Source organism: Rhincodon typus, chromosome 48, assembly GCF_021869965.1.
Source record: "Rhincodon typus isolate 14 chromosome 48, sRhiTyp1.1, whole genome shotgun sequence".
NCBI classification, from domain to species: Eukaryota; Metazoa; Chordata; class Chondrichthyes; order Orectolobiformes; family Rhincodontidae; genus Rhincodon; species Rhincodon typus.
In genome coordinates this window covers 1477201-1502915 of record NC_063379.1, presented here as the reverse complement: position 1 = coordinate 1502915, position 25715 = coordinate 1477201, and the positions used below count along the sequence as shown (strand labels likewise).

Sequence of the window (25715 nt, the reverse complement as noted above, 5' to 3'; positions counted from 1 at the left end):
TGACCATCTTATAGTATTTTGTGCACACGGGTATTACACTGAAATATTCTCTCTTGATTTCTAAATGCCTGCTGATAGCTGCCTCTGGCCCCACCCACCGCCACCCCCTCCAACACCAAAAGCAGTAGCAAAATATCCTGCAAGGAACTTAGGTGCTTAGGAACAAGGAACTTAACTTCAGGTGCAACTTTCCCTGGAGCAAGTTCCAGGAGTGTAAAGCACGCCCTCCTGTACCAACTTTTCAGCCTAACCGTATTGTCCTATTTCTAAACTCACTTTGGCACAGTGTAATCCTGAGTTTAGTTCAGAGATCCTGTTTGTTAATTATCTACCCAGCTCCCTAAGTTCTAACTGCGAGAGCCTATCTCTGCACCTACCTATGCTGTTGTCTCCAATGGGGATCATTACCTCTGGTTATTCACCCTCAGAAGAATGTTGCTCTGTTACATCCATGACCCTAAGCAGCAGAGAGGCAACACACCATCTTGGAGTCACATCAGCAGCCACAGAAATGCTTCTTTGCTCCCTTAAAGGGCTTCCTACTATGACCACTGATTTTGAGATGGATAGTTGGGTTTTCGTAGGAGACAGGTGGTGGATGGGGCGATTTTTAAATTGTTAAAAATCCCTGTCCATGCACTTTAAGACAATGCATCGTTTAATTCAACAGCACGCATTAACCACTGTTACCAGTTCTTTATTTATTTAATCCAGGAAGCCGTGATGCAGAAGTGAGGTTTAACAAAGTTAGAAACATTTCCAAGCGTGCATCATTATACAAAGCCACGTAAATATGGTTTATACAAATCCCTTCATCAGAACCTCCATTTTCACAGAATGTTCCACAGGAATCATCAGCTGTTTTTGAAAATCTCATAATCCACAATGAATCTGCTTTAAAATTCAGTCCACTGTAATTTGGCAAAGTTAAATTGCCTTGGCTAACACCAGTTCCCATGTTGGCGCTGGAACTGCGGGGAGATCAGGGTGCTTAAAAACCACAAACGCCCACAAACACCCACAGCAGATTCTCATCCAGCAGTTTGCAAATTTCTCCTCTCGGCTTGTGGACCCAGCTTAGGGTGATCCGACATAGGATGCTTGGCCGCTTTTGGAAGCTGGAATCATCCCAGCTGAATATACCCTATTCCTATCCTCAATTCGCTCGTGTTCACCGGAGACAGATACTGAGCGCAGACACTGTTAATGTAATCTAAAAACCCAGAAATACTAAGTGTCATATTTCAGGCCAGACTAAGTCCCAGGTTGGACCCTTCCTGACCACGCATTTCCTCAGAGCTTGAAGTAGGGAACATTCAGGCCCGGAAACCCTGCAAAAGCAGAGCCCTGGTGCCAGGTGACTAACTCCCATAACCCTGCGCCCCTGGCATCACAACAGGGGGAGGGTGGGGGCGCGGATAACACTTGTTTGGCTCGAGCAAACAGCCAAGAGGATCTAAACCTGGACAGTGGCTGATTAAAGGGGAGGGACAGAAGATCGGCCAAAACTGTTCACACAACAAGACCAGTAACAACTACAAACTAAAACGTTCAGACTTCGACGCTCAGCCCTGGTCTGGAGTTCTGCAGCAACTTGAGGTGTCTCTTTTTGCTCGGACTGAACCGGTTTCGCCCCAGCCTGAAACAAATTAACAATGAAACAGAAAGTAAACTGACTCAACAGAACAACAGGCAGCCGGGGCTTAATATTTCAATACAGTTCAGACAGGTACTACCCCTCGAGATTACAAACCTAAGTTATTGTTTACTTATAACCTCGAATATTAAAATGAGCACTCACCAGATCCACTTCAGACTCCTGCAGGTCTGTATGAGTTGGGAGAAAGCAGGGACCGATCGATCTGTGAAGGCATTTGATCCCAGGTTCAGGTCCGTCAGAATCCGGTTCGCGCTGAGAGCAGATATTAGATCTTCGGTACAAGAATCAGTGATTCCAACATCCCATAACCTGGGAACAAGACAAGAGAAGCAACTGAGGTTAATGTAAATATTCGGTGTTTGCGGGTACACTATTCCCAATCGTTGGCGATAATTAAAACTATCTGACATCCAGTTACTACACATGCAATCTCTCACAACCTGGTACGTACAGCAGCTTCTGAATTTTGCAGTCTGGGCTCCTCAGAGCTGCAGACAATAGTTTCACTCCTGAATCACCTAGCTTATTCCCACCCAGGATCAGGTCCGTTAATGACCGGTTTGTGCTGAGAGTGGAGGCTAGATCTTCAGTACAAGAATTTGTCAGCGAGTTATTCTTCAGCCTGAGGATCAAAGAGAGAAAAATAAAGGAAAAGGCATGAACTTCGTTGTTTATTAATGACACTATAATCGGTAATAACCAGCTGCCAATTAAATCAGAGTACCACAATTTGACCTTACACTAACGTCTGTATTTTACAGTCCGGGTTCTTCAAAGCCACTGACAGCAGTTTGACTCCTGAATCACCCAGTTTGTTGTTGCTCAGGGACAAAATCGCCAACGTCTGATTTGTACCAAGAGCAGAGGCAAGATCCTCAGCACAAGAATCTGTGAGAGCGTTACTCTTCAGCCTGGGGATCAAGAAGGGAACAGGAGAAATCAGAGCAAACCATGTTATGTATAATTTCTTACATGTACGAAATGTAGCAGAAGAAAAACAAACTCTCAGCGCGATACTTACTCCAGTTTCTGTATTTTGCAGTCTTGGTTCATCAGAGCTGCAGCAAGCAATTTAACTCCTGGATCTCCTAGCTTATTTCGCCCCAATCTAGCCACAAACAGATAGAAAGTGAGAAACAAACTGTTCCATGAACAGATACAGTGTTTTTCTGTTTGATGTTAGGGGAAATCACTGGGGTGAGAAGAGAGAGAGAGAAAGAGAGAAAGAACAAAACAAAGAATGGCTGAAAGAATGAGCAACAAATGAACAAAAATCCCTGACAATTAATCTGACTCTGTACAACTCCTCATTACATTCAGCAACTATCATTAAAAATCAGGGCATGGGGTAACAGGAAATTAGAAATGATTAACTGGTATTCTTTAAAACTAAGAAATGGTCTGACTGTCATCTATGGGAAGTTGCAGACAGCAGATATCTCAGACTCCATATTAATAGGAAATATCTACCTTTTGTCACACTGACTCAAAGGTAGGAACATCCTAAAGCTTTACAGGTAGCACAGTGGCTCAGTGGTTAGGTGCCTCATAGCACTAGGGCCCTGGGTTCGTTTCCAGCCTTGGGGGACTGTCCGTGCGGGTTTCCTCCGGATGCTCCAGTTTCCTCCCATAGTCCAAAAATGTAGTTGGGTGAATTGGCAGTGTTAAAATTGTCCCATAGTATCCAGGGATGCACAGGCTAGCCAAATTAGCAATAGGAAATGCAGGGTTACAGGGACAGGGTGGGGGTTGAGTCCAGGTGGGACATTCTTCGGAGGGTCGGTGAGAACTCAATGGGCCGAACGGCCTGCTTCCAAACTGTAGGGATTATATGATAATGTAGGGTGGAGAGACAAACTTCTGAACTGTTTTATCTGGAACATAATCACACTTGAGAGGAGATCACAGTCATGGGAAGCGGAGCATGGCAGTGCTGGGTAAGATATGTACAACTTGGGATAGGTTGATGGATCTCCAGGGACTTCTCCATCAAACAGTTACAACGTACTGGATACAAAGACTGTCACAATGCAGACTAAGGCACTGTGACCTTGAAGATTGCCCAGGAATGGAATAGCTGAATAAACATACAGCAGTGATAGAGGATTCTATCAAAACGAAAATAGACAACGTCCACTGCAATGACTCGCCAGGACCCAGTAGGGTGCGTTAGCTACCAGGTGCTAGGGTAAGGGATCTCTCATCTGGAAATGGAGAGGGATATTCAATTTCTGGTGGCTCATGTTGGCACAGAGGGCACAGGTAGGAACAGGGAGGAGATCCTGCGGGGGGAACATAATGCATTAGGAACAAAGTTAAAAGCTGGATTGAAAGAGTAATAATTTCTCGATTATTGCTGTGGTCAATGAAATCTGACAAAGCAGTCAGATCAAAAGTATTAAAGCGCAGCTATTGAGATGATGAGGTGGGGGGAAACTCACTTTTGAGAGACATGGAAGGAACCGTACTGAAGGAATTAAAATGAAAAGAACTGCAGATGCTGTAAATCAGGAACAAAAACAAAGTTGCTGGAAAAGCTCAGCAGGTCTGGCAGCATCTGTGAAGGAGAAAACAGAGTTAATGTTTCAACTAACAACAGTCACAAACTTTCAGCAACGTACATGAGACGGCACAATGGCTCAGTGGTTAGCACTGTTGCCTCACAGTGCCAGGGACCTGGGTTTAATTCCAGCCTTGGGGACTGTTAGTGACTAACAACAGTCACAAACAGTCCCCATAACAACTATTCACCCTCCCAGCTTGATCGTTAGCAACTCCTTTGTCTGTCCAACTGTCTTTCTCTCTCTTTGGGCTCTATCCTATCGTTTACTCCCTCCCCTACCCTACCCACCTCCCTATTTTCTGCATATAAACTGACGTTTTCCCTGCCACCATCAGTTCTGAGGGAGAATCACCGGACCCGAAATGTTAACTCTGTTTTCTCCTTCACTGAAAATGAATGGCTCAGTGGTTAGCACTGTTGCCTCACAGCGCTGGGGACCTGGGTTTAATTCCAGCCTTGGGTGACTGTCTGTGTTAAGTCTGCGTGGATTTCCTCCGGGTGCTCCAGTTTCCTCCAAAGATGTACAATCCAAAGATGTACAAGTTAGGTGGATTGGCCATGCTAAATTGCCCACAGCGTCCAGGGATGTGCAGGCCAAGTGGGTTAGCGATGGGAAATACAGGGTGACAGGGATAGGGTGGGTCAGAGGGTCAATGTGAACTCAGTGGCCAAATGGCCTGCTTCCACACTGTATGGATTCTGTGATTTTATGAATACCAAAACAGGGGAATTGGATATATTAATACATAGATGAACAAAAGCTAAATTGGGTTTACTTAGATAAGACTACATAAAAGTCAGGAGTGATAATCAATTAAGCATTGCAGAATGTAACATTCTGATGAAAATTGAGCAGTAGCTGTAAATGTGCTTATTATGGAAAACAAAATGGCAATTTATAAACAAGTGCTGCAGCCATTTGGAAAACAGAAATATAGTCCGTATGGATGGAAATAATAAACGACTGGCCACTGTCATTGAAGCGGCGTACAAACCACCTTATAGTGGAGAGTAGAAGGACAATATGAAACATTTGGGAAGTAAGTCAACAAATTAAATAAGAACCATTTTGAATTTCCATTTCCTTCATATTGACTGGCCAGAAGAGGTGAATGAAGAGGATAAAGGAAACAAATTCCTACAATGTGTAAGGGATTAGTTCCTCACCGAATCTTAAAAAAGGCCCAAAGTAGCGTGGGGATGGGGACTGAACCAGGGCAGATAACATTAACAAAAGTTAGGAGAGTCTAAGGTTATTGTGACACGATGCCATATTACAGGCTTCAAATATTGAATGAGGAGGACACATACATGGTACAGACAAGGATTGTCTTTGACTGGAGAAAATCCGGTTTTGACGGCTGAACTTGGGAAAACAGAGGGAAAAAAAACCAAAAACCCACAACAAAGTAAACCAGCAATGAAACATGCTGAAAGTGAGAGTCTAGGAAAATATATGTTCTGCTAAAAACAAGAGCAAATTTTGAACTCTGATAATTTATCATCAATGAATAAAAATGCAAGGAGAAAGCAAGGGTAAGAGCACTAAATAACTGGGTTATTTTTGTCCTGCGCTTCCAGGCAAATTTCTACATTGCCATATAGATACCAGCTGTATTGAAGTGCTTTAGTTAGGGGCATTGGTAGGACTGGACCAGATGCTTTTAATACACTAGCCAGATGTTGTCAAGGCCCAAAGCCCTCACAGATTCAATGCAGTGCCTTCAGCCCTTCCTTGTGGTCACGTGGAGTGAACAAAATTGGCTGAAAACTGGCATTTGTGATGCGTGGGAACTCAGGAGAAGATGGATCATCTGCTCAACATTTCTGACGAAAAACAGACACAAATATTTTAGCTTCGTCTTTTCCACCGACGTGCTGGACTTGTTGAGAATGAGGAGCTTCCACCTGCAACAATCTATTTAATTGCCCACCACCATTCATAAGTGAATTGGGCAGAATTCTTAGCTGTTGGTTTTGGGATCACTTTGCCCTGTTTATTGCACACTGCCTCCACTGTGTGGCATGCAAGTAGTCCTGTGGGGTCATTTCAACAGGTAGACAGCACATTTTTAAACATGTGCTTCTACACTCATGGTGACATCAGGGTGGATCGCCCCATTGGGTCCCAATAGAAGACTGGCGACACGCAGGGTCCCACGAGGATATAGATTATTAAATACAACACTGTCACTTCTGATAGTCCCGTGTCTCATGAACGCTCAGTTTTGAGCTGCTGGATCAGTTAAAAAGAGTAGTGTCACATAACACGATTAAGGTATCTCAATGTGAAGCTGGGGCTCCACATTGTCTGCCTCCAACAATACCAATGATGGATTGATGCATCTGTGACTGACAGATTGAGGAGGAAAAGGTCAAATAGATTTTTCCCTCATTCATTCCCTCACTATCTGTCATGACCTAGTCAAGCAGTTACACCCTTTAGAACTCAGCCTGTCAGGAGATTAATAAACCACTCCTGGTGACAGGACTTGGAAATACCCACCGAAAATATATTCTGTGCCCCTACCTCCCTCACTGCTTCTTCCAAGTTGTGTTCAACATGGAGGGGGATTGAAGTGTGAGCTGCAGCTGGTAGTCAGCAGGATACTCCCTTGTCCGTGTCTGACTTGAGCCATGAGACATCACAGGGTCCACAGCCAACGTTCACAACTCCACAACAACTGCTTCCCAACCAGATAACATTGAATCGCTATCTCTGGTAGGTCAGTGCTGCTGCTAGGACATAGGAAACCCAGGGATGGTGGCCATAGTATCTGGGCTATTGTCTCCGCAGTTATGATAGCTGTTGCTTAACTAGTTTGTGAATGAGTTTCCACAACTTTGGCACAAGTCCCCAGACGCAAATAAAAAGGGGCGTGCACAATTAAGGGGGCTGGGTCTGCCATGCCATACATGTTGACTAGGTGGGTCCTAGGTGGTCCATTCATTTGCTTGTTTAGTAGTTTCGTAGTTTGATACAATCAAATGGTTTACTTGACTTTCAGACGAAGATTAAGGTCAACCATTTGCCAACATGGAATTCAAACCTCTTGTCATCCGAACGTTAGCTTGGAACTGTGGATTATTCATCTAGTGACATTAACACATACCACCGTGTCCTTGTAAATACAGATGAAAATAATGCCTTTTCGTAAAATCAAATAATTTATATCTTTGAGAAGCCAATACAAAGTATGCAAGGTCAGAGGAAATGGGGTCAGAAAACAATTAGCCGAGTAATCAGCTAGATGCCTTCAAGACAGATAGTGGAGAATGAGGATAAAAGGAAGCTCTCGGGCTCTTATGGCGCAGTGGTAGTGTCTCTAGTTCTAGGCCAGAAGGTCTGGGGTTCAAGTCAAAACATCTTCATAACATGTCAGAACAGACTGATTAAAAATGCCTAAAGGGAAGTTAGTCAGAGTTACAAAGTTACAGAGTGATGTTCCACAAGGAAAATTGCTGGCAGCATTGCTATTCACAATGTTTATTCACAATTCAGATATTCTGGAATCAAAGACAACTGCTAACTTCAAACTAAAGATGATGGGAGGAGTGGAATCATCAATTCTGTAGTGCAATACAAAGAATATAAGGCGTTAACAGAACTACATATGAAAATACGACTGGCAAAATTACTTCCACCTTAATAAAGGTAAGGTATTGGACATCAACAAAAATAATAAGGGGTCTGCACGTCCCTCATAAAATAAATATTATATTAGTGTTAGAGAGTTGCAGGACATGGGAGTACATCACTGAACACAGATACACAGGTGAAACACCCCATAAAACAAGCCAATCCTGTGCTGACTGTATTTTCAATTCAGTCCGTAAAGAAATAAAGGCAAGTAGGAATGGAGCCAAATCTCTGGCCCAGGGCTAGGGGCACTACCACTGTGCCATAAGAGCCTAATATTGAACTTTGGTTAGACCACACATGGAGTGCATGGTATAATTTTGGTCGGCAACTGATTTTTTGAAAATGGGTTGAACTTCCTACAATGAGACAATCAAGTGTTGATTCTCTGTACTCTATATTGTACATCTTAGATTACACTCTACATTATATGGATTTCTGTAATATGGCTGAGTGAGTAATATTATGGAACTAAATGTCCATGTCCGTGGGGTGGCATGGTGGCTCAGTGGTTAGCACTGCTGCCTCACAGCGCCAGGGACTTAGTTCAATTCTGCCCTCCGGCAACTGTCCGCATGGAGTTTGCACATTCTCCCCATGTCTGCGTGGGTTTCCTCCAGGTGCTCCGGTTTCCTCCCACAGTCCAAAGGTGTACAGGTTAGGGTGGATTGGCCATGCTGAATTCCCCATAGTGTCCAGGGAAGTGCAGGCTAGGTGGATTAGGCATGGGATATACAAGGTTACAAGGATGGGGTAATGGGGTGAGTCTGGGTGGGATGCTCTTCGGAGAGTCAGTATGGACTCGATGGGCCAAATGGCCTGCTTCCCCACTGTAGGATTTCTATGTAGATTGACAGGAGGCTCTCAGTGTATTCCCTAAAAAGCTAGCTCACCATTTATTTCAGGTATACCCCTCGCCCAGGAGTTTTTGGTGATAACTCCTTCCTTGCCTGGTGCCCACATGGAGCGGTCGATAACAGGAGATTTCCAAGCTCACTATCCCCTGTGTACACCCTCACCATTAGCCATTGTGCACGCTGGGAACACTGTCCGACTAGTCATTCAATCGGAGCCTTTGCAATTGGCAAGTTTCATTTGCTAAATGTTGCATCTTACGTTCACATTGCAAACGCTTGCAAATAATTACAGCACAAAAATATTTCATTTCCCCAGTCCAGGAAACTAAGCACTTGACAAGACACACTTCATTTAAACCAATGCAGGATTTTTTTTTTAAAGACTTGGGGTTTCTGTCCATTGACAAATTGAAATGATAGACAGGAAAAAATATTTTGTTTTAATTTCCTGACCAGCCTCATTACGATTTGCCAGACCCTTTTATGACCTATATTTACTGATTCAACAGAGACTAGCAAAACCTTATTGCATCACAACGATAGCAAGAACTGCAGATGCTGGAGAATCTGAGATAACAAAGTGTGGAGCTGGAGGAACACAGCAGGCCAGGCAGCATCAGAGGAGCAGGAAGGCTAACCTTTCGGGTCGGGACCCTTCTTCAGAAATTTCTGCACTCCTCCAGCTCCACACTTTGTTATCTCTATTGCATCACAAAGATTGTTTTAGATTCCCCAGTCTTAAGGGCACTACGACCTGATCCTCTGATCATTGACAACTTCTCTGCTACATCTTATCTGCTGTTTGTCATTTTTATAAATGACCTGGATGAGGGCATAGAAGGATGGGTTACTAAATTTGCGGATGACACTAAAGTTGGTGGAGTTGTGGATAGTGTGGAAGGATGTTGCAGGTTACAGAGGGACATAGATAAGCTGCAAAGCTGGGCTGAGAAGTGGCAAATGGAGTTTAATGCGGAAAAGTGTGAGGTGATTCACTTTGGAAGGAGTAACAGGAATACAGAGGACTGGGCTAATGGTAAGATTCTTGGTAGTGTGGATGAGCAGAGAGATCTCGGTGTCCATGTGTATAGGTCACCCCAGGTTGATAGGGTTGTTAAGAAAGTGTACGGTGTGTTATGTTTTATTGGTAGAGGGATTGAGTTTCGGAGCCATGAGGTCATGTTGCAGCTGTACAAAACTCTGGTGCAGCCGCACTTGGAGTATTGCGTACAATTCTGGTCGCCGCATTATAGGAAGGATGTGGAAGCACTGGAAAGGGTGCAGAGGAGATTTACCAGGATGTTGCCTGGTATGGAGGGAAGGTCTTATGAGGAAAGGCTGAGGGACTTGAGGCTGTTTTCGTTAGAGAGAAGAAGGTTAAGAGGTGACTTAATAGAGACATACAAGATGATCAGAGGATTAGATAGGGTGGACAGTGAGAGCCTTATTCCTCGGATGGTGATGGCTAGCACAAGGGGACATAGCTTTAAATTGAGGGGTGATAGATATAGGACAGATGTCAGAGGTAGGTTCTTTACTCAGAGAGTAATAAGGGAGTGGAATGCCCTGCCTGCAACAGTACTGGACTCACCAACTTTAAGGGCATTTAAATGGTCATTGGATAAACATATGGATGATAATGGAATAGTGTAGGTTAGATGGGCTTCAGATTGGTTTCACAGGTCAGCGCAACTTCGAGGGCCGAAGGGCCTGTACTGCACTGTAATGTTCTATGTTCTATGTTTCCCTCTGTTATGGAGGATATACACAATCCTGACTGCTGAGACCAAAAAAAGTTACCTCAACTCGCGGCATTTGTGTAGTATGTGGCCCAGTCGCTGTAATCCTTCATACTGGATGAAGCAGTTCTCCAGATTGAGGTGTTTTATTGTATTGCAGAGTCCAATGACATGAGACAGGACGACACAGTCAACTGGGGTCAGTCGCAACCCACAAAACTTAAATGTTTCTACAGATCCGACTGTGGACTGAGCCAGCACCTTATTCTGAGACTCAGCCAAGTAGTGTAACGTGTTCATATGGTTCCTTTTCCCTATTTTATTCTTTGTGTTTACAAGCTGTCCATTAACCTTCTCCTTCACCCAGTCCGTCACTCGGGAGGTTGTCTGTTTAAGAAACGGACCCAGAAACTCCTCCAGGGGCTGAGCTGACTGCGGAGAGGAGAGGCCAGCAACAAAACGGAGAAATATCTCAAATCTCCCGCCTTCCTTGCTTTGGGCTTCATTGAGGAGCTTCACAATGTCCTTTGGTTCGGGAGTCAGGAACTGTGCGAGTGCAGCCACAAACTCTTGGATGGTGAGATGTGGGAATGTATGCACCGCACTCTGTGCGGATTCATCTCTTCCCAAAAGATCCATCAGGAACCCAGACAGGAACTGGGAAGGTTGTAGATTGTATTTGATCAAGTCTTCATTTCTAAAAACACCCTTCTTCTCTGAAATCCCTGCGAAGGCCATCTCACCAAGCTTCAGAAACACATCACGGAGGTTTTCCATCTGCTGGCCATGACTTTTCAGCATGTTGCAAATATAGTGAGAGTACAATTGGGTGATGGTCTTGGGAATTTCCTGTTGCGTCCCATCTCCTTGTGTGAAGAAGGGACCCAGTGACAAACCGAGGATCCAGCAGTAAGAAGGGTTGTAGCTCATGGGATACAGGATCTCATTCTCCTGTAAGTGTCTGAAAACAGCTGCTGCCACAGCCTGATCTTCAAAAATCTTGTTGAAGTATTCCTTCCGCTCATCACAAACCATTCCCAGGATTTCAGCCCAGACACCGATCCCCGCCTTTTCCAATAAATACAACGCCGTGGGACGGCTGGTCACCAGAACTGAACATCCTGGGAGCAGGCTGTGCTGGATTAAGCTGCACACAATGTCAGACACCTCACACTGGAACTCCGGATCTGCACAGAAGGTCTGAGGTTCGATCATTTTTGGATTGTCGAAGTTGAGACTGTCGTTAAATTCGTCCAAACCATCAAATATAAACAGCAATCCTTCTGGACTCTTCCAGAGCTCCCCCAGAACATTCCCAAAGTAAGGATAGAAAGTAAGAATAAGATCCCTCAAGTTTATCTTGCAGTTAATAGAGTTCAAGTCCCGAAATTTAAAACTGAACACAAATTGAAATTGCTGGTACATTTTCTCTGTGGCCCAGTCATAAACAATTTTTTGTACCATTGTTGTCTTTCCAATGCCTTGGACGCCACTAAGTGCTGACGAGATCCCAGATTTGTTTTCGGATGCGGGATTGGCCTGGAACAGCTGATCAGGTTGGATTTTTGTCATTTCTTTGCGGAGATGTTTCTCTCTCCACACATCGTGCTCTCGGCTTCTTGCCAGCAGCTCATGTTCCACAAGCTGGACATCCCGTGGCGTGCAAATGATCGACAGCTCGGCGTAATGATCAACCAGCTGGAAAATCTTCACCTTCTCCTTCTTTAAGATCGAATTCACTCTCAGCAGTTCAGTCTGTTCCAGCAGCACTTCTTTGTGCTTCACTTGAGCATCTTCAATTAGAACAGACAGGAAAGTGGTTCTCGATGCAAGTTACACAGTCATTAAAAACAAAACAAACTCTTAATCACACTACTGCAAGGTTTATTTTCCAGCTGCAAATGGAAGGTCATGTGGCAATTAAACCTTTGTCACTGGAAGTAAGGCACTGCACATCAGTGAGGTGGAACAGTGGAGGCTGAGGGGAGACTTGATTGGAGTCTATAAAATCGCATCTATGAGATGCGTAGATAGGGTTGACAGTCAGAATCTTTTTCCCCCAAAGTTGACATGTCTAATACTAGGGGACATGCATTTAAGGTGAGAGGGGAGAAGTTCAAAGGAGATGTGAGGGGCAAGTTTTTTTTAAACACAGAGCATGGTAGGAGTGTGAAACGCGCTGCCAGGGGTAGCGGTGGGAGGCAGATACAATAGGGGTGTTTAAGAGGCTTTTAGATAAGCACATGAATATGCAAGGAATGGAGGGATATGGACCAAGGACGGGCAGAAGAAAGTAGTTTAATTTGGCGTCATGTTCGGCACAACATCATGGGCTGCAGGGCCAGTTCCTATGCTGTACAGGTCTACATTCTATGTATGGTCAACCTGACTAGTGAGGAGTATCTCTGTTATTGGGTTGGATTTTTGGGCAACATGCAGACTGAGGGAGAGTGGGTGAGTGACTATGACAGAAGTTCCAAACAGCATCGCACCAGACCTTAAATTACTAATCCCGCAGCCATTCAATCACCAAGTTTACCTGTATCCACCATCTCAATTTCACCAATCTCGGCCACTGTCACAGCTAATCGGCTGTTCTAGCTGCCCCCTCTTTGTTATTTTTTTGAAAAAAAAGATTCCATTGCCTCGAGGCTATCCAATGCTCTCCTGGTCAACTTTACAGCTTGCACCCTCCATAAAATTGAATTCATCTAAAAACTCTGTTGCCCATATCCAAATCTTGTTCACTTCAAAAGGAAATGGGAAGGGGACTTGGAGGAAATGAACTTGCGGCTACGGTGTCCACGGAACGCAGCAGCAATGTGTATTATCTACCAGATGCGCTTTAGAAATTCATCAAACATCCTCAGAAAGCACCTTCCAAACCCACGACCACTTCCATCTCGAAGGACAAGGGCAGCAGATATATGGAAACACCATGACCTTCAAAGATAACAAGGTGTAGAGCTGGATGAACACAGCAGGCCAAGCAGCATCAGAGGAGCAGGAAGGCTGACGTTTCGGGCCTAGACCCTTCTTCAGAAATGGGGGAGGGGAAGGGGATTCTGAAATAAATAGGGAGAGAGGGGGAGGCGGATAGAAGATGGATAGAGGAGAGGATCGGTGGAGAGGAGACAGACATGTCAAAGAGGCGGGGATGGAGCCAGTAAAGGTGAGTGTAGGTGGGGAGTTAGGGAGGAGATAGGTCAATCCAGGGAGGATGGACAGGTCAAGGGGGCAGGATGAGGTTAGTAGGTAGGAGATGGGGGTGGGGCTTGAGGTGGGAGGAGGGGATAGGTGGGAGGAAGGACAGGTTAGGGAGGCGGGGACAAGCTGGGCTGGTTTTGGGATGCGGTAGGGGGAGGGGAGATTTTGAAGCTTGTGAAGTCCACATTGATACCATTGGGCTGCAGGGTTCCCAAGCAGAATATGAGGTGCTGTTCCTGCAACCTTCAGGTGGCATCGTTGTGGCACTGCAGGAGGCCCAGCATGGACATGTCATCTGAGGAATGGGAGGGAGAGTTGAAATGGTTCGCGACTGGGAGGTGCAGTTGTTGATCTCTCTCCCACCATGGCCTTCAAGTTCCGTTCCAAGCCACTCACCATTCTGACTCGGAAATATATCGCCGCTCCTTCACTGTCGCTGGGTCAAAATCCTGAAATTCCCTCTCAAAGGGCATTGTGAGTCAACCCACAGCAGCTGAACTGCAGCTGTTCAAAAAGGCAGCTCACCACCACCTTCAAGGGGCAACTAGGGACGGATAATAAATGGTGGCCAGCCAGTGACGCCCACATCCCACAAATTTTTTTTTTTAAAAATGGAGTGACACTTTCTGGACTGCTCCACGGGGACCTGACATGGACTTCTTCAGTACAATAAATTACTGCAATCAACACTGACTCTTAATTTAAGCACACACATTCTTCTTTTCAAATCTCTTCATGGCCTCACCACCACCACTACCTTCACCTATGTAAATAAATGCAGTCCTAGCATGTGTCAATATCTCTGCACAACACCAATTCTCACCTCTTTGTCAGGAAAAGCCAATCTTCTTTGTTCCACTTTTGGTGCTCAATATTTAGACATTATTCCCTCATTCCCTAAACCCTTCATTCCCTCAACAGAAGTTCTACTGTCATTCTGCACAATTGTCAGTAAGGACTTAAACAGGTTAACTAGGGAATTGTGTACACATACAGGGACAGACTGTGAACGGGCAAGGAAATAAATTGATGGTATAAGAGGTTTCTTGCAGATTATCTCAGTGCTACCCGTATTTTTATCATCAGGATGCCAGTGAATCAGGGTCCTATCAAGTGTGTACAGGGTTTGAAATCATGATCCCACTAGGTGCGTACAGAGTGTTAGTATATCAGCATCCTGCCAGGTACGGACAAGTTTTCATATTGTGTGATGCTTAACTGGTGAAAACCATTCAGCTAATGAAAATGCTGAAATAATACCCTCTCCAGATGGTTACGGAATATTAGAAATCACATGAATTTTAAGCTGAGTGCACACTGAAAAGCTTGACTATGAAACCATTCGTCTTTCATTCATGTTCTCTCAGCCTCTACGTGATTCACAAAATCTGACAATTTCTCTAAGCGAATGGACGCATTAATAGACTTCCTAATTGTCACAAGTTAAATAAACGATGTGCAGTCTCTATTTCATTCATTACCTTTCAGTTGACTGGGCATTTCAGATAAATCTCGGCCAATATTCATGCAATCGAATGAATCAGATCCTGTTGAAAGCAATTACATTTCATGAGGTCAGATCGGTTTGCGGTTAGCAGTGTCTGAATCTGAAAATAAATTACTTGTGTGATTTCACTGTACCAAGGTCTTCTATTTCTTTCAACATTTTATCTAACTTTGGATGCTCATCGCATTGTTTCGCAAAGAACTCCCACATCATCCTCCTTGCCTGAGAGCCTTTCTCCATCACCAGATTTAGAAGAAGTTTGGAACTGTCTGCCTGGTTTCCCTTTTCCAAGAGCTCAGTGATTTTCTGTGTAGAATAATAAAGAATATATTTAGAAGCAGAGTGGAAAGTAAACACGAAATTAGAAGGGAAAGAATCAGTGAAGAAATTTCCCAGCCTTTTTTTGGGCAGAGAACGCAGCATGGGCTTATTCGGAACTGAGACTGAATACTCTGTTCACAGCTTGTTTCAATCATTAAAAGCAAATAAATGTGAACCAACCAAATTCAGATTTGTCCTTCAGTGCCCAATATGAAATGAGATTATTGGCTGATATGATCCATTTGCTTCTTGTATCTCCTTGTTGCTGTCACACTTAGCAATCTCCGCAGAAACAGAATTGCAGAAAGTCAAAGCTCAAGTGGCAGGAAAGGTGCAATTTTGAACTGCGGATAATAACCGCAGTAAAGTGAGACTTAGGTTAGATTTGGAAAAGAGTAAACCAGAAGGAGAATTATTAATAGGAGGAAAACCAACTTCATTGGCATGTGAATGGATCTGGCACAGCTGCACAGTTTTTAGACTTACATGATGCTCTTGGTCACTGAAATATCCCTTTTCTTTGAGCATGAGACTGAGTCCTTCTGTTCCTTCTTCGATCGCCTGTTCTAGTCTGTCCTGGTAGAATTTTATCAACTGGAACAGCTGGTGATCGTCGCACTTTTTCAAGCACTCGGCGACAGCAGAACCAGAATCTGTGAAAACAATCAGCTGCATCATCAAATACTGCCCAAAAACCCACGTAATTTCAGACACGAATGGCAAATTCGCATGGCCAGCGATGGAGAAACCCCAGATTATATTTTGATCGTAGACAAGATAGCAGTGGAGTAGGGCTCTGAGCCTGCTCTCCCCACTTTTCATTTCATTTCTTCTTTTTCTCTCTTTTCTCATTTTTAAAATATCTTACTTTACTTACCTCTTGTTGACTTCAGCAATTGCATCAGCGGTCTCAGCATGGCCTCACGGCAGTCGACATCTCTGCAAGATGGCAACAGAGTAGGCTCGTCCACTCTGTCTGGTCTTCTTCCCTTTCTTATTCTTCTTTTGTCATTTATTGGGTTTATTGAATTTAGCGGTTGACTAGATGTCCGGAGCGATGCAGTTGCTGGGTTTGGGTGGGGGGGGGGGGGGAGCTGTCCCGGGACCCTGGGTAAGTTCCCGAGGCCCAGCGCGCAGATCGAAGCAGAGACCACTGCCTGGCGCGCAGGCTGAAGGCGAGGCCGAGGCCCAGAACGGAGGCACCCAGATCTGGGCTTTGGCGGTCTGAGATCCCAGAAGCGAGCCCAACACGGCGATGGAGGTTCCCCCCGATGTCTGCAGCAAGGATGGGAGCAGGGGAGATTGAGCCAGCATTGGGGAAAAGCGTGCCAAAGCGGAGGAGATCGAGCCCAATAGGAAGTGGGGTCCTGGTGTGGCTAAGCACTTAAGGAAGGCTTAATACTAAGAAGGGCTGTAATATTTAACTTTTAACTTTGTTCCTTATGTCTTTCTACCTTGTTCTTAAGTTTTTGTATCTACGTAATTGTACCTAAGGTGGTTCCCACATTGAAAACTTTTCACTGCACTCCTGTACTTCAGTACATGTGACAATAAAGTCTAAATCAAATCAGAATCACCAAACTACAGTGTGTTCTGACTCGGTAAGGGATCGGTAACTTTTGTTTTTAAAATAGACAAAATGACCAAGGCTCATCCTCTAGCTCGATGATATATTTGTGCTTTCTCTCCATACCCCTTGACGCCTTAAATATCTAAGAGTTTATCACTTTCTTCCTTGAATATGCTCAGTGACAGACCCTCCAGCCTTGAGATCCAGTGAATTTACAAAGGGAATAAAGCAACAAGTTTCCACCGTTTCACCAGTTCGAACAGTGATACGGTTTGCAATATGCTTAAAATCTATTTCTAACATCCAAGGTAAACATGGGGAGTACAATGTGATCGAACTCCGTTTATCAAATAGCAAATGCGGTCAATGAAGGTTTCTCAGCAACTGCCCCCACATGTGAATGACAACGATATCTATTCGAGCTGCACTTGGGGTTACAATTCTTCCATTGATCTGGTGTGAAAGTTTCCACTGAAGAGCCACTCCATCTTGCACTGCCTTAATGAATGCTCTTATTTCAGTTTATCGCTCTCCTGTCCTGGGTTCACCCTTCAGTGGACTCCATCTGCACTCCAGTGTTTGCTCACTGTCAGAACTGCAGATCTTCGCCAAATTACAAACTCCCCTTGGCTTTTTACATCCTCCTCTTACTCAAGCTGTGCTGAAATATTAATGCTGGCATCCTTCCTCCAAGCCCCTCACGGCTTCTGACACACACGGCCAGCAACCTTACCACTTTCACAACCCCGCAGAATTTCTTCAAAGTTCTGACTCCATCTCTCTGCCGCTTCATGAATTCATTCTGAAAAACAGGGCCATCCAGCAGCAACACAAGCAGATGCGGTAACCAAGAAGGGGATATGACATGAGATAGTAGGAACTGCAGATGCTGGAGAATCTGAGATAACAAGGTGTAAAGCTGGATGAACACAGCAGGCCAAAATTTTTCTGAAGAAGGGTCTAGGCCCAAAACTTCAGCTTTCCTGCTCCTCTGATGCTGCTTGTACTGCTGTGTTCATCCAGCTTTACACCTTGTTATAACAGGGGATATGGCATGCTTGCCTTCATTGGTTGGGGCATAGAGTTTAAAAATTGGCGCGTCATGTCGCTGCTGTCGAGAACATTAGTTAGGCTGCATTTGTGTACAGTTCTGGTCACCACACTAACAGAACAATGTGGAAGCTGAGGAGAGAGCTGGGAGTCTTTTTTCCCAGAGTAGGAAGATCAATTACTAGGGGACGTAGGCTTAAGGTTAATGGTGGAAACGTTTAAAGGATATCTGAGAGGTAAGTTTTCTTTAAACACAGAAGATGATATGTGCCTGGATGCACTGCTACAGGAGGTAGTGGAGGCAGATACAATAGCAATGTTTGTTTAAGAGGCACCTTGACAAATGCATGAAAAAGCAGGGAATAGAGGGATATGGTCTGCGTGGAGGCAACAGGCTTTTAGTTCAGAAAGGCATCATGTGTTTGGTGCAGGCCTGATGGGCCTGGTCCTGTTCTAACTGCTCAGCTGTTTCAGGTATACGTAAACAATTTAGACTTGAATGTATTACATTTGCGGATGTTATGAAAATTGGCGCGGTGGTAAATAGTAAGGAGGTTAGCCTTAGATTACAGGTACCAATAGACAGGCTGGTCAATTGGGCTGATCAGTTGCAACTGGAACTGGTAAGTGTAGGCAACGCACTTGAGCAGACAAAATAAGGCACAGGAATACATAACGAACAGTAGGACCCTGGGAAGCAACAAGGATCACAGGGACCTTGGCATTCATTCCACCACTCCCTTAAGTTAGAAGAGAAGGTGGATAATGTAGTTAAGGCAACGTGTGGGTTATTTGCCTTTGTTAGCTGAGGCGTAGAGTTTAAGGGAGTTTATGCTGGAACTGTGTAAAATCTTAGTTTGGCCACAGGAGTGCATTGTGTGCAGTTCCGGTCCCCTCACTGGGGGTAGGCTTAGCTCAGTTGGCTGGACAGTTGGTTTGTGAAGCCGACAGTATGGGTTCGATTCCTACTCTGGCTGAAGTTCCCATGAAGGTCTCTCCTTTTCAATTTCTCCCCTCACCTGCAGTATGGTGGTCCTCAGATTAAACCACCACCAGTTGTCTCTCCAAAGAGAGAGCAGCACCATCGGTCAGACTGTGGCAATTTGACTTGATTGCACGCTATCGGAAGGATGTGTTCACACTGGAGAGGGTACAAAGAGAGATTTACCAGGATTTTGCGTGGGGTGGAGAGTTTCAGTCATGAAGAGTTTGAGCAGACTGGGGCGGTTTTCCTTAGAGCAAGTGGAGATCGAGGGGGGGCATGTTTGAGATGTGTAAGATTTTGAGGAGGGTAGACAGGAAGAAACTTTCTTCCCCTTGGTGGAGGGATCAATGACCACAGGAATAGGTTTAAGGTAAAGGGCAGGAGGTTTAGAGGAGATGTGAGTAAAAATGGTTTCACCCAGAGGGTGGTGGGAATGTGGAACTCACTACCTGTAAGGATGATATGGGCAGAATATTTAAGAAGTATTTAGATGTCTACTTGTGACACCTAGGCATACAACTGCTGGAAAATGGAATCAGAATAGTTGTGGTTATTTTGACCAGTGCAGACTCGATGGGCCAAAGGGCCTTTCTTTCTGTGCTGTAGATCTCTATGACTTCAGCTGCCTTCCCAAATGTGCAGCTAAGTGCCTCCAACCAAACAAGAACCAGGAGCTGCTTTCTCAGTGACGAGCTGACCGATTGGAAACTTTACAATAAGCCCCGGCTCTGTCGCATGGCACAACTGAATGCTGTCATGGTCCGTTCTCTGAACCTTACATTCTTTCAAAATCCCAGAAATGGAGTCTATTATAACCAAATGCTACGTGCTACAATCCATGAATCTACATACAGTCAATTCTTTAAAACAAAGTGCACAAATTTGTCAAACTTATCGCACCTTTAGTTTGTCTCCTCTAAACCTGTCAATGTCCACTAGCTCAACCACAAATTATGGATCAATTATCTGCCAAACTGCCAAAAAATTAGAAAAACATTCTATTCCCAGTCCTATTTCTGAACTACACGGACCAAGTCTATATGAACTCAAGGCAATAACCTTAAGTTCGAGCACTGTCTCTTAACACTATTAATCCTATAAAGGTCATATGTTTTACACAGAGGGTGGTTCGTGTGTGGAATGAACTTCCAGGGGGTGGATGCGAGCACAATTACAACCTTTAAAAGACATTTGGATAAGTACACAAACAGGAAAGGTATGGAGGGATATGGGACAGGAGCAGGCAGGTGGGACTAGTTTAGTTTGGGATTATGTGTGACATGGACTGGTTGGACCAAAGGATCTGTTTCTGCGCTCTATAACTCTGGTTTTCCACTCCCCTCAAAATGAATTAGCAACAGGATCACTTTATCAAATCCTATGTACATGTAACATCACATAATACAGAAAGACAAGTAAAGAGGGCTCTCGTGGGTACTGTATACTATAGCTCCCATTTCCAATCCCAGGCCATCATAATTTGGACACATTATTGCATTCATTCATTGCTAATGAATCTAACCATGCATCTTCCTACCTAATGCTTTATATCCAAAAGTTCTTCCCTTTATTTCTGATCTCTAATCTCAGATCTAGATAATTCTGATCCTCCACTGACATGAGCTGTTATCCTATGGACTGCTCCGAACACTTCTCCGAAAAAAACGACTGCTGTTAGTGGAATCAGAACAAAGCCAGCCCCTTTGTTTCTTGCTCAGCTTAATCCGGTGCCCCAAGAAAGTGAGATCTTGTATCGTGCTCCAGCTCAGTGGCTGTACTTTGATGATGTCTCACATTTTCCTCCTAAGCAGCTCAGCAGCAACTGAAGGCAGCAGCTCCCCACTGCCTTCTCAATGGCAACGAGGGATTAGCAATAAATGCTGTTTTTTTGCTGACGACTCTCACATCCAACAACCAGATTTGCTCTATCATCACCGACTCAGTTCTGGAGTCAAAAACATTCATACTCCTTCTAAAGACAGAATCCAAAACGTTTACTGGTTGACCTTGAGCTCTCCCTTTCTGTCTGGGGTTCATCCCAACCATTCCAGAGATGTTTTCCTTCTGTCACGGCACTGTAACTCGAGTATGCGGGATTTGCTTGAAAAAGTACAAAGGACTTTCATCCTTCCAATGTCACACTGTTATTTCGGGAGAATCCCATGGACCTGTCTTTGTTCTCGTCTTATTTTTGCACGTTCAGTTATTATATTCAGTTTCATCCACCTCAAAAGAGATTAGCCAAGCAAAAGTGTCACTTTGCACTTACTCCCTGAGAACACTGTCCTGAATGTTTTTCTGACCACCCCCAAATCCCCTCGACAGAATCTCTCACCACTGTATGTGTATGCCCCACCAGTTCTCCTTATTCCATTCGGGGCAGCCCCCTGCTTTCTGAGTGCTTCACACTGAAGACCGTGCTCCAAGTGACTGGCCTACATCCGGCTCACCATACCCAATACTAGCACCTATTCGGCAATTTTAGCTCGGAGGGCCTTCTTTTACCTGTGACTGCGAGACTCCTCAACTTGGTTGAGGATTTTTCTTTTAGTCCTCATCCCCCTCCTGTTTCCTGTTCCTGTCACAGTGCAGGTTCTGGCTTGAGATTGAACATTTTATCACAAAGGAAATCATATTTTGCAGTATTTTATGACCTCACCTGTGTCCAATTTCATTTTTTTTGGTGGGGATGGATCCTCTTCGCTGTTTGAACCTTCTGGAACTTCAGGTATGACACTGACAGGTGTTTCCAGGTCCTGAAGAGGGTTAAATGGAAATGGTTGAAGTGAGAAGGAGAACGTTGCCTTGTTACATCATTTAACGTCTGTAACACAGCAATTAAAATCTGAGATTAAACATTTCCAATTAACTCTTGGAGCAGATATAGTGTGCCAAAGGGCCTGTTGCTGTGCTGTGCTGCGGGTATGGACAGCTGCTCAGTAAAACCCCGAGAGTTCTAGTGATCTCCACAAGACAGCTGCCCTCAGGAAAGCCTCTACATTGGGAACACCCAAGGGTAAGACTGACCCATTGCACAGTACAACCTGCCTTAATCCTGTGCTGGAGACAATATTTTCTAATCAACACATTCAGAGATGTCATTGGAGCAGTTGGGACTTGAACCTGGACTTCCTGCTCAGAGGCAGTGACACTACCACTGCGCCACAAGAACCTCCCTGTACACTAGAGAACATTCCGCACGGGCATACGGACCAGTTGATGATGGATCGATTGAATGAGCCTTTGCTCAGATTTTCAGAGTCTGGTGATGCTGTATTCACTGATCATATTTGAGTACAATCATAACATTCCCTACGTATGGTTTATCACTATCATATTCTAAAAACACTTCCTTCAATTTTACACAACTGAGCTGGATGACTCCTCAGGCCTCCAGGGCAGTGTCATGACCACATATTCTTGGATACGTGACCCAACTGGAATTTCAATTACAGTATATTTATTGTGTCTCTCACGGCCTCAATAACTGAATAATTTGTGAAGGAGGAAATTATATTTACTGTTGTTCCACAATAATGTGTTATGAGTCAAGGTACAGCATTGATTACACGTTACATGTATAGAAGCAACATACAGTATGAATGTGGCACATTTAATTGCAGTTTTACAATCATAGTCCTTCACCTGTGTGCATTTGATTTGCCCTTGTGTCTAAATCAAATTCTCAGTCTACGTCCTCTCCCCACTCTGGAAAACGACTACGTTTCTCATCAATTATGTCTCCAAACAAAAGCGAAGCAGGGTGAAGAGATTACAGAGCTGTGAGGCAATTGATGTGATGGATTATTGCGACCCTTTATGCCACATTTCCCAAACAGTGTTCTTAGGGAGTAAGTGAAAGGTGGCACTTTTATTTGGTTACTCTCTTGGAGGGGCTTGAAACCAAAGCATATAAGAAGAGGACAAAGACAGACCCATGGGGGTCTCCAGAAATAAAAGTGTGGAAGTGGAAGTATAAGTATAAGCAGTTTGGCTATCACTTGAGGGATAAACGTAGAACCAACAGACCCACTAATATCATAAAGGATTGAAGCAGCAGAGGTCATTAAGGTGATGATGAGGTGGCAAAGGTAGGGGATGGGGGATGAGCGATGAGGGTGAAAGAGGAGAAGGGAGAATGATTATGGAGATGAGGGTGGGAAAGGATGAGGGGATGCAGGAAGTGATGGGTTGATGAGTTATGGACAGGGTGAGGGGGAATAAGGGTTATGGAGAGGTTGAAGGGTTACGAAGGGGAGGAGGAGGATGTGAGAGTCATGGAAGGGGGAGGTTTGAGGGGGGGGAGGGGGTTATGGAGGGGAGGAGGGTAAGGGTTATGGAGGAGATATAGGAGTGAGGATTATAGAAGGGAAGAGAGTGAGGGTTATGGAGGGGAGTGAGGGGTGAGAGTTTATGAAGGAGATATAGGGATGAGAGTAAGAGGGGGATTATTTATGACTATGAGGAGGGCGATGGGAGGGGGAAGGACCTTTCGAAACTGTCCCAATGGCACCAAGTCCCCGCCCCCTGGAGGCACTCCGGGTTTTCATTGGCTGGCCTCCCCCACCAAGCCGGAACCCGCCCTCCCAGGAAGCGCACCCCCCTCATTGGTTGGGCGGACCATTGTCTGACAGCTCGATCTACCAATCGGTGCCCCCAGGCAGATGCCGCGGATCACGTGAGCTCGGGGGCGGGGGTGGGGCCACGTTTCCGGTTGGGCCTGGGGCCTGGATTCACGGGCGCCCCTCCCCCTGAAAAACCGCGCGCCACCGCGCGCGCGCACACAACAGAAAAGTGGTTATTCTGCTCAATATCCATCGCCGACCTGAACCGTAGAGGCTGTTCCGTGTTGTGCCGGGCTTAGTTCTGTCGAAACCTCCATCTTTATTCCCTCAAGTAGCTGCGCTCGGACCGCACTGACTGGCAATCGTTTCACTGAAAGGTTTTCTTCTGCTTCCCTGGGCCCGCTACCACGCAGGCGCATTGAACGTCCGCCGGGCCCGTTCCTACGCAGGCGCGTTGAACTGCCGCCGGGCCCGGCTGTGCGCAGGCGCATTAAGACACCACGGATGGTTTGTTCAACTTGCTGATATATGCATTTTCCTTGGGATTTCAGTTTGACTACTTCCGTGTTAAAATTCATCCTGTTACATCATCCACAGTGTCCGAATAATATTGACTCAGCTTCATGCTCCTTTATCTGTTTTTTCCATATTCTCCATTTCCCAGGAGTTGTTGGTTGGTGTGCCAAGCTGACTGGTTTTCATGCAGATATTGTGTCTCCCTTCCAGGGTACATCTTCAGTGCTGTCTAGCCTCCGTTGAAGTGCTGTTGTTTTGTCCTGCTCTGAACTTGTATGGTCCGGTCTCTCATGGTGGATAGACCTGTTTCCACTTTTGCACCGTAGTGGTACATCGATGGGGTCAATTTCAACATGTTTGTTTATCATACAGGTGGTTGAAAACCAGGCCTCTAGGAATTCTCGTGCTTCCCTTTGTTTAGCTTGTCCCTGTTAAACTGATGCCCTTTTATGCCGAGTGTACTGAAACGAGTGCAAACGGTGCAAAACCGGAAACAGGACTACCCACCGTGACAGAACGGACCATATAGTTCAGAGCGGGACAGAACAACAGCACTTCAACGGAGGCTAGACAGCACTGAAGGTGTCACCTAGAAGGGAGACGAAACATTTGCTTGAAAACCAGTTCGCTTGGCGAACCAACTAACAACTTCAACCAACAACTCACTCAATCTACCTTATCTCTACCTTTCATAATTTTGTATACCTAATCAGATCATCTCTCAACCTTCTTTGCTCAGGGAAAACAAACCCAGCCTATCCGGTCTCTCATAACTGCGACTGGTGAATCTTCTCTGCACCCTGTCTAGTGCAATCACCTCCTTCTAATAGTATGATCACCAGAATTGCACGCAGTATTCCATCTGTGGCCTAACCAATGTTTTACAAAGTTGGAACATGACTTGCTTGCCCCTATACTCTACGTCCTGGCTAATGAAGACAAGCATCCTGTATGCCTTCTTTACCACCCTGTCTACCTGTGCTGACACCTTCTGGGATCTATGTTCCTTAATACCCCTCAGAAAACCTCTATTCATACTCATAGACCTCCAAAAATGCATCATCTCACATATTAGGATTAAATTCCATCTGCCATTGCTCTGCTCAATTTACCAGCTGATCAGTATCAGACTGTAGCCTAAGGTCATCCTTGTCTCTATAACCAGCACCCCAATTTTTGTCATCTGCAAACTTACTAATTATGCCTTCTACATTCACATCCAATTTGTTAATGTATATAACAAATAACAAGGGTTCCAGCACTAATCCCTGTGGTACACTGTTCACAAGCTTCCAACCGGAAAATAACCTTCCATCATCACCATTCGCCTCCTATTTGCAAGCAAGTTTTGGATCTAGTTTGCCAACTTGACTTGGATCATGGCCCCTTATCTTTCAGACCACCCTTCCAGATGGGACCTTGTCAAAGGCCTTATTGAAGTCCACGTAAACCACATCAACTGCATTACCTTCAACAATATATTTGGTCACCTTTTCAATTAAATTAATCAGACAGAATCACCCCATGATAAATCC

General features: G+C 44.8%; 1 protein-coding gene across 2 annotated transcripts; it reads right to left on the bottom strand.

The window, feature by feature from the left end:
* Nucleotides 1-681: 681 nt before the first annotated feature.
* Nucleotides 682-24128, bottom strand: LOC109937162 (NACHT, LRR and PYD domains-containing protein 3-like). Of its 2 annotated transcripts, XM_020535765.2 has the most exons (11): nucleotides 23925-24098; nucleotides 21759-21855; nucleotides 15981-16147; nucleotides 15308-15479; nucleotides 15148-15213; nucleotides 10521-12252; nucleotides 2682-2768; nucleotides 2401-2571; nucleotides 2112-2282; nucleotides 1802-1969; nucleotides 682-1639 (listed from the first exon to the last, which is right to left on the bottom strand). In XM_020535765.2, the coding sequence occupies exons 1-11, from the start codon at nucleotides 24081-24083 to the stop codon at nucleotides 1552-1554; spliced, it is 3078 nt and encodes a 1025-aa protein (XP_020391354.2). In that variant the 5' UTR covers nucleotides 24084-24098; the 3' UTR covers nucleotides 682-1551. The 2 variants fall into 2 exon arrangements, with proteins under 2 accessions (XP_020391354.2, XP_048476767.1); XM_048620810.1 differs by lacking the exon at nucleotides 682-1639 and having other exon boundaries at nucleotides 1809-1969; nucleotides 2179-2282; nucleotides 23925-24128.
* Between the last annotated feature and the right edge of the window lie 1587 nt (nucleotides 24129-25715).